Source organism: Strongylocentrotus purpuratus, unplaced genomic scaffold, assembly GCF_000002235.5.
Source record: "Strongylocentrotus purpuratus isolate Spur 01 unplaced genomic scaffold, Spur_5.0 spur5_scaffold_1, whole genome shotgun sequence".
NCBI lineage: Eukaryota > Metazoa > Echinodermata > Echinoidea > Camarodonta > Strongylocentrotidae > Strongylocentrotus > Strongylocentrotus purpuratus.
In genome coordinates this window covers 28,026,154-28,036,113 of record NW_022145594.1, presented here as the reverse complement: position 1 = coordinate 28,036,113, position 9,960 = coordinate 28,026,154, and the positions used below count along the sequence as shown (strand labels likewise).

Genomic DNA, 9,960 nt, shown 5'->3' with positions numbered 1-9,960 from the left:
ATGCCCTCATTTTCATTAATAGAAAGAAGAAAAAAAAAATCAGTATGTTAATCCAAAACCATCACAAAACAATCAAAAACAATATGCCCAGCAAACAAAGCCAACAGTTTCTATATCATGGAACCAGGCTTTTTAAAAGAAAAAATCGGAATTTAACTTGGTCTCAAGAGATTCTGGAAACTATTCCAAAAGATTCAAATTATTCCTTTCATCTTCCTTGCCGGTTAAAGTCCAATATGCCAATAATATGACAATGCATACAAACGTGTAAATGTTTGCCTAGAGAAAAACACTATATAACATTCATCTGTTGGAAGCAACTACATTTCAATATTCAAAGTGCAGGTCAGAGGTGCTGTTAGCTCAGACAAAATTTATGCCTGGCATACAGAATGCCGGTACGTTTTAGATGACACACCTTTTAGTTAGAACTTAGAAGTAAATGTCATACTGTAGGTCCCATTATTGCTTCACTTTAACATACACTGTTTGCTTGATTTTTCAATTCATACTGGCCGAAAGGAATACATTAAACACTAAAGCCGCAAGTACTGTCTACCAATTTGGGTCAAACTTAGAATGCAAATTCTCTACTAGAACATGACGTACAGTAGTAAAGATAATAGCAATTAAACACAAAACTAAAAACATAATTTTCTTTAACAGATTGAACTCATTCAAAAACAGAAGGAAAACAAAAATGGCAAAACAGGAATAGAAATATACTGTATTCTCTGTTAAAAAAACAAAAAAAACAAGTTCAAACATCATTTTTTTCCTGTCAAATGTATCAATACCATTCAACCACTGGAAAAAAAATATATAAGAAAAAGAGAAGTAGTACCATAGATCCATTTTGCAAGTGAAACAGAAGAAATTTAGAAAAAGTGTAACAAATAAGAATTTTACAGCAAAAACTAAACCGCAAGCTTTGGCAAATATTTTTTTTAGACAAATAACAGATCACAACAACCCTGTGTGTAAAACATGTGTTAAAGTACTGAACATAATGCAGCCTCAAGTCAATAGTAAGCTTACATGCTCCTCACCCCAAATCTTTTAGGATTTTTTTAAATACTGGTAAAATGAGCAAATTGTTTTTGACAACCCTATCCAATATTTTTTGGGGATAAAAAAATGTAAATTGTACAGTCATGTTACTGCATTTCTTTACTTATATAGTATTGTACTTTCTTTGAAAGCCTATAAAGGGTAGTATAAATGCACTACTTCAATTTACAAGTTTTGTTTAAGAAAATTGAAAGCACCCAAGATATTTTGAATAATATAAACAATTCGTACGAAAGGTCGCTTTGAAAGTTTGAAGTTGAAAGTTGAAAGTTGAAAGTTTAATTTCCTGGCACCATCAAGTGAAAAAATGGGAACTGGGTTTACAAAAAAATATTTAAATTAAGCGGGATGTACAAAAAGAAGTTGACAGCACTTTAAGCCGAAATGTTTTACAAACTATCGTCCATATAAGGCACAATTTCTTCATATTTCAAATTATTCCCACAAAACAACAGAGATGTTATTCTGTACAGAAGGGCAAGAGCATGGATTCTTGTGTTCAAGTTAAAATTCATCTTTTTAACCTAAGTCAGTACATTCGGAATGGATCTGGTGCTCCAAGCTCAATAAGCTCAATTATGAACTAAATATCATTAGTTCCCCTCTATCTTCATTTAGTTAACCCTCTATATACATTTAATTTCAATTTTCAAGGTGTACTATAAACTACATGTACTGTACAAGTTACCCCCAAAAGGCATGGTTGGGGGGGGGGGGGGGCAAAATATCAATTGTTTTACCCTGAGAGCTATTGTGACTTCAGCCTCTAAAATCCTTAGATACAAAATTCATGACAGTTCAATTACTGGATTACCGCACAGCGTTCCCCATATGAATTATACACGCTGCAGAATTACCAAAGGTTAACCAGATAACCGGATACATGTATGTGTAGCTAAATTTCTTAATCCGTTAAAATATAATACATTTTATAAGATTGCTTAATATGTGATGCTTTCTCTAAAGGCTGAATTTCAAAAGTTTTCATCACTCCACAGCTGTGAGACTACTGCAGTAATACAGCACTTTTAAGGGTAAAAACACAAGTTATTCAATTTTCCCCCCTTATTATCCCAAATTACAGACCTAATTATTATCACTTGTAACCCAGCAATTTTTAGGAAAAAAAACAGCAGTTCTTCCATTTTTGTTTTCCCTATAATCCCAGATTGCATTCCTTATCACTGCCCCCCCCCCCCTCATCCTCAACATGCACCTCCTAAATGCAATTTCATATGGGTGTGATGGCCATGACCCCCTGTGCTAAAAACCATTGATTTATGCACATCTAACGAGATCTATTAAGTAGACCGCATTCCCTATTTCTCCAAGCAGTACTGATCATGAAAAGGGCGAGTAAAAGACGGAACGGTTTCTCAGGAGTTTTACAGCTCATTCTTGGCTCCGAAGTCTGTGGAAAAAACAAGAAAAATGAAAAGAGAGTTTGCTATAAAAATATATGAAGGCCGTAACACAATAAACATGTATTTTCGTTCACTTGATCATTACAGTGCACAGTCCTATCTAATGAAATCTTCATAAGCATCTAATAATAATATCCTGGTTGTTGCTAAAGGAATCTACCTCGTAAAATGGAAGTGTAAAAACACAATTTATGTGCAATACCTTTATTTAGGTGCATGTTTAAATATTTTCTTTTGGAAAGAATACCAATTTGTGAATCTTTTAAAGCACAACAAATGTGAGAGAGAGAGAGAGAGGCTTGAAAGGTATGATATATACCTTCAAATTTGCATTTGATCGATTACAACTTAAAAAGAATCCTCACGATTTTTGTTCTCTATTTTTTTTTATCATAAACAAGTCATTTACTGGGAGAACTGCCCCTTTAAATTATAATTCTATTGAAGGACAGAAGTGGAAACAATTCCACATAATGCACTAGAGTAATAACTTATTCATTTGCATATAAATCAGTTTATGAATATGATAAGTTGCTTGTACATTTTGTGAGAATAGGGTCAACTTGACAATCGTATTGCTCAGGATGGTTTAGAATTCATCATCAATTATAGCGGTATTTGAAGGAACAAAATATAAACTTACTTGGGTCGATGGTCGGTTCCACTGAAAACGAGGAGAGAGAGAGAGAGAGAGAGAAAAAGAGAGAAAGAGAGGGAAGGATTGTTATTTTTTTAAACTTTTACATGTATATTTTGATATATATTTATATATAAACAATTGTATACAAAAAACAGCATGTCCATTTTTTCTTCTTTTTTGCAGAAATGGGTGGAGTATCAGTCTAGACCAAAGCTTCTCAAAGTCCGGATGGCAGGGCATGCCAATCATGCCCAAACTCAATAATGTGATCATCTCATAGAATTTAAAAGAGCAAAAAAGAATCCTCAGATTGAGCGTTCCATCTCATTCTGTTATTAACAGATCCACTGGACTTAAAATTTGATGGGATGACGTCCACACAATTGAGTTTGAAATGCCCTTTTGATCAAGAAAGGTGAAAGAAGCCTTCAGGATTAAGAGGATTAATCCTTCACTGAATGACTAGGTCATTGTCACCTATTGTGGCTCCAGTGATCTCAAGGCAGCAGAAAGAAAGTGTTCGAATAATCACTTGGCTTGAGAAAGGCCACAAGAGTAGAAAAACACTTGCTTTTATATGTTAAGGATGGTAGAAGCTACTTGTTATGATCAGAGCTGCCAACCTCCAGAACAGAAAATCAGTAATCACAAGGCTCAAAATCAGTAATTTTGGGATTAAATCAGTAATTTCCTAAATGGCGCTATGAATCTAAAAAATAAGGCAAACGCTCTCGGCGGTCTCGCCTACATTACGCAATGATATGATGAACAATTGAGTTTGGAACATTATTTATAGGCAGGTGACCTGAAATTCTACACACATAATTGGGGATACTTGATAACCCTATAGTCCAAGTTTCATTGACTAAGAACTTATACTTTCAAAGTTATATCAAAAATTCAAAAACTTAACCTTAGGTTAAGTTTTTGATGATGATGCCACAACATAGTCCAAGTTTGTTGACTTGAAATGACCTTTGACCTTGACTTTGTGACCTGAAATTCTACTCACATGATTGAGGATACTTGATAGCCCTATAGTCCAAGTTTCATTGACTAAGAACTTATACTTTATAAATTATATCAAAATTTCAAAAACTTAACTGAAGGTTAAGTTTTTGATGTTGACGCTGCCGTCACCGGAAAAGCGGCGCCTATGTCTCGCTTTTTGCTACGACAAAAACGGCATGCTAACACTGCGCGGAGGCCTGCGCACATGATTGCTTGTTACGTTTGTGATTTTACTCACACAAAGTTGCTAAATATTGATTATCACTTAATTATCAGGTCATGACAACACATCAATTTTCCATGAAAAATTGACTTCTAGTAAGAGAATAAAGTCATACTGCACAGCACTCATTTTTTTTTAAAAATCCTTAATTTTAGACAACATTCCGTAATGATCGTTAATTTCTGTACCAATTACGGGAAATCCATACTAGTTGGGTGCTCTGTATGATTACCCCCAACCAATGAAAGTGTCTGTATGATAGTGTATGTTTCTATCACTCAAGACAGTGAAAGTGAACCTTTTCATCCCCATTTGCCATTCATTCTGTACACAAAAATACTGCAGCGATTTTCCGCAGCATACAAGCCTGTAGTCCCAAGAAATTCTCAGATTTAGCTAAAATAAGAGATATAAGTTATATCAATTGACACAAATCTGAAAATAACAAAATGTTTCAACTCACTTCCGAGAGTCACGGTAGCAGAGCCTATCCCTTGTTGGTTGGTAAAGATGCACTCGTAGGTTCCAACATGGTTGCTATTGACGCTTCGGATAGTCAAGCGCGAGTAGTAGCGTTCATCGTTGAAATTATCAGGGTGACGGTCTACATCTACATTAGAACCCTGACTTGGGCTGTTAAGGACAAGAAAAATAGGATGAGAAAGAAAAAAAATTGAGCACAGTTTCTTCCTATGGATAATAGCTGATAAGTTCTTTACACAAACTTCTGAAAGAGTACTAGTTCATTGAAGTATTTACAGTTCTTTTAAATTCAATAAGCAAGTTCGTAATTAGGATTTGCGCATGGGCAGATTTAAACGTCAATCGTACCCAAATTGTAAAACCATTGAGACGAATACTCGGATCGTGCTCATGAAAGTTATGTAATCAGTATTGACTTATGCACCAACAGTACATTTATCTGATACACAGGTCAAAGTATTCTTCTCAAGAGGCAAACAAAAGGTATTCACGAAGCACCTCCATCCCTTTGGCAGTGATTATTCTAAAGCCTACATGTGGGACGTATCCATCGTGTAAAAGATCTGTGGATATTTTGGGGTCATGCGTTCCAGAGCTATTTACGAACTCGGTTATTGAACTGAATTGTATGGTTTATTAAAATACTGAGCCTGACAGCCTGAAGGCTGAATTACATTCAGTTTACAAGATATAAACAACTTTACTTTCACATCGATGTTGTGAAAGCTATCACACAACGTGAAGACATTCCAAAACTAAACCATGCAGCAATCAAAGTTATTGAGGATTCTTAAAACAGGATCAAATTATGTTCGCATCTATTGCACTGGGAGATACTGTAGAGCAAGAAAAGAGAGAATGGAAGGAGAGTGGGATAAAGGAGGGAATTGAGGAGGAAACTGCTAATAACTAGGGTGTCTTTCTTGATGGGACTACGGGTTTGCTGTGTGCAGACGTGTACAGACATTAATGGTATTTCCACCAAGTCTGGTGTCAGCGAATTATGGCCTTCTGCACATGGAAACTGAGCAGCCAAGCATTTAAAGATAAAGGTGAGTTCTGGTTTTTAAAAAAAAAATTCTCACAGAATCAAACGAAAATTACACTGAATGTTCAAGATTACAAATAAATGTCATTTGCCAAACAATTTTGGCAGAAAATGTATCCTGGCTGAGAAATGAGCATAGAAAGATTAGGAAATCAAGGTTGGTAGCCCCGACACCTTTTGTGTAGTCCCATATACATCTTTCTGTGTACAGTGCTTGTTACTTTACCAAGACTGGGCCAAATGTATTATGATTTTGATGACTCCAGAACCTTGCAGTACACACCAATACTTACATGCTACATGATCAACTTTTTCTGATCCATTCCACACCTTTTCTTTCACAATGCAATTGATGACCAGAACTCACCTTTATCTTTAATTCATCAAGAATAAATGCTTAAGAAACATAACAGAAAAGAAAAGAAATAAGAAACTTACTCCACGGCATTGCCATTTAGAGTCCACATCACATCACTTTCAGTTGCAGTAGCAGGGTAGGCCTGGCTGATGCAAGCAAGGACCGCTTCGGAATTCTCCGGCACCCGGATGTTCTTGAGCGTTGCTGTCACCTCAGGCGCGTCTGAAATGGCAACACCAATATAACATGTCAACCGCGTTCTCTGCCTCTCTGCACAGTCACTTGTCTGCCTCACGTGCAATGTTGCACAGAACAATTGATGGAAGCATTGCTGTGTGCAACACAATGGCTTTGCAAAATTACACATTTCCTGTCTCGATTAGGTCAATGACAGCCCTCTGAACACCAGTATACGTTCATCTTGGACAGGAAACAGCTCAATGATCGCAAAGCCCTGACTAAAAACACATGACACAATGCCGGGAGCCATCAGGCTGGACGGGTCCTTAGCTTTGCTATTTAAAGTGTAATTTATAGCCATCAAGCTTTCTTGGAATTAATTTACACTACAGTTCACAGGAAATCATGGACAGAATACAAAGTGACCTGGTACATATATATTTTGATACAAAGAGAGCCACAATGCATTTCTTTTTGAATTTCTTTTAGCTGTTCATGAGTTTTAATAATACCTCTGTAAGCCGCCAATTGAAATGCAGATGACAAAATACGCTGTATAATTAAATCTCAATCCAGGTGCGATTGCTCAGTTGGTAAAGTAGTAGTAGTTGGTCTCTTAATCCGGTGACCCGGGTTCCAAACCAAGTCGATGCGCTAGTGTCCTTTGGTAAGGCATTAATTCTCATTACCAGGCCTCTCGGAGAGGACATAAAGCTGTCGGTCCTCTGGTTGCTTACCAACAAGCATTTATGCTTTCTTAGCAGTCAGGTAAAATAACCACCACCACTACTACATGTACTTATAAACTTACATGGGAGTTGGACATAGGCCTTTCTCGTCTGGATCTCACCATGGCCGTTGGTCACCGAGCACATGTACTCTCCTCGGTGGTCCATTGTGATCGGGTTGAGTCTGATGGTGTTGTTGGAGATCTGCCTGACGAAGCCCTTTCTGGCACCGTCCACCAGGATGTAGGGGACCGGGTAGGTCCTGGACCAGGTGACGCTGGGGAGAGGACTACCGGTGGCCACGCACTCCAGACGGACGTCGCTGTTGAGCGGGGGGTTGTTCAGGTTGGACGTGACGAAGCTGACGAATGGAGGTCCTAGAGACGGACGATTGTCAAAAGAAACAATTCATTTTCATCTTGGAGATGTGTGCTCCCATATATGTACACATGATATTAAAAAGACTTGAGCAGTTCTTCACCTTCAAACGGAACTGCACTAGCTCTACTTGCGCCCTCTATATAGTAAACAATGCCTAAGCGGTACCCTGTGGTCCCCAATGATCCCCTTTTTCTTATGTTAATTGAGAGCTACAGTAATTTGATGAGATGACAACCTGTCAGCGACCATGCAAGGAGGTCTAATCCCTCCTGGCAAAACTAGTGCAGATGGGCTTAACTGCTCTACCTGATATTCAATTAATTGATAGTGGTGATTCTGCTGACTTGTTCACGTAAACACATGACAGAACTGATGGTTGAGTGGTACTTGAAAAAGCCAATTGTCAAAGAAATGATTCACTCCGTGTTGGTATAAGCACTTCTGTACAATACAGTAGCTCCCAAGCTACATTTGAACTGTCTTTCCTACACTCAGGATATTTAAGGCTATGAGCAAGATGGATGTCAAAAGAACAGCTTCTTCTTGATTACATGGGCTTCCATACCGAACATACATGTACATGTACAAACCCAAACTCCTAACCTGTCCCTGAAATGTCACAAATATTATTTGCTTGAAGTGATGAAAGTATTCTGGTAAGACTAAGACTTATAAAACAAGATTACAAGAGGAGCATGAAAAGTGAAAACAAACTTCTATTCTTTATGGTTACTTCCATTATTTCCATACCTTCTTTATTCATTAATTTGTAAATTCTCCCCCCCCCCCACCTCTTCTCACACCAAACTTGAATATTTAAAAAAACAGCACAAATTACAACAAACAAGCAACAACAATAATCATTCCTAACAATTTGAGGGGTGAAATTATCAACAGTTTTGCTTGAAACCTACCAATTACAAGAAGGTCCGTCACCACTACTTGCGCCACTGACCCTTCAGGTGCAAAGTTGCAGCTCCAGGACCCTTCATCACGTATAATATTGGCATTGGCGATGGTGATGATCCAGTGATACGTAGAGGGCACCCCTTGTTCTTGTGTCACTTGCAGGGTGTAGGCTCCTTCCCGATCGCGGAGAAGATTCTGACCAAAGCTGACAACATCTCCGTCATGGTACCACTCGATATCTTCATTCATGTTGGTGTTGGTGACCGTGCAATCGAGGGTTACTCGTTGTCCAGTGGTGAGCGGCTGAACAGAGGAGATTGGTTGAATCTGAGGCTGGGCGAGTCCTGCAGAAATGGACAATTGGGATAGATAGATTCTTTACATGATTCAAAGAGAGAGAGAGGGGATGGTGGGGAAAGATTTCCATTTGCAACAGCCACCTAAAAATTACAGCACATGCGATCACATGCTAACTGTTATAATGTTATAATGAATAAAACTGAAGATTTGTTCATTATTATTTATTATATTAAACCCTATCACTAACCCTAACGGGATGCTGTAAATTTTAGGTGGCTGTCACAAAAGGAAATCTTATGATTCAAGCGATTACAAAAATACACATTCTCCTTTGTAAATAAAAGGTCTAGATCTAGAGTCTATTCTACTTTTTTCTAGATAATTTCCTAGAAATCTATCCTTTTTTAACCAAATTTATCATTTTTCTCTCAAACCTGCAACAGGATCACATCTTGTTTGTACAAGTGCCAGTGGAAAATTGCCTGTGTGTTAGTTAGCATGGTTAGAATTTAGAAATTGGGCGCTGGTGCTCTTTCTCACAAGGCACCTACAAGGCACGGTGCAGTGTTCATTTGACAAGTTCGTGTTGATGGAATGGATTACAATTTTTTCCATAAAATATGAGGGAAAGACAGCCGACAGCAGCAGCTGAGCAGGGCCTATTAAATATTGCATCGCAAAATTAGAGTGAGACTAGAGAAAACAGGTATCAGGCCTAACAGCATGAACAGAGATGCATTAAAATATGTCGTTCTTGTGCATTTTTCATAAATCAAATTAAGGCAATAATTTAATTGCATCGACCCCTTGGCCTAGGCCTAGAGTCTAGCCCTAGTCAAATCTTCGCCGGGCACTGGGCGGCCCCGCTGGCTACACTATAGCATACAGCAAAACCAACGAGCGGCCAATTGTAAATTCAAATGCAGTGCAGTGCAATCCGCACCGACACACTGACAGCAGTCAGTTCCGGGTTTACACTTACAGCAACCATACACAATCACATAAAAACAAATATGAATTCGTACTAATTTTGGTTAATAGCTTGCAAAAATATTCTCTCAAACAATACAGATTCATGAAATACAGTTACCTTCAAACGCTAACAGACTCAAACACGACAGAAAGAGGCAGAATTTCAAATTGTTTGTCCCCATTTTGAACACTTGTGTTTTCACGAACAGCTGTACAGAAAACCTATGAGGTG

The 9,960-nt window shown here is 37.9% G+C and overlaps 1 protein-coding gene across 1 annotated transcript; it reads right to left on the bottom strand.

The window, feature by feature from the left end:
- Nucleotides 1-1,778: 1,778 nt before the first annotated feature.
- LOC590031 (protein amalgam) lies at nt 1,779-9,939 on the bottom strand. The gene is made up of 7 exons (XM_030977957.1): nt 9,847-9,939; nt 8,462-8,800; nt 7,250-7,543; nt 6,339-6,480; nt 4,833-5,002; nt 3,139-3,159; nt 1,779-2,482 (listed from the first exon to the last, which is right to left on the bottom strand). The coding sequence occupies exons 1-7, from the start codon at nt 9,908-9,910 to the stop codon at nt 2,457-2,459; spliced, it is 1,056 nt and encodes a 351-aa protein (XP_030833817.1). The 5' UTR covers nt 9,911-9,939; the 3' UTR covers nt 1,779-2,456.
- Between the last annotated feature and the right edge of the window lie 21 nt (nt 9,940-9,960).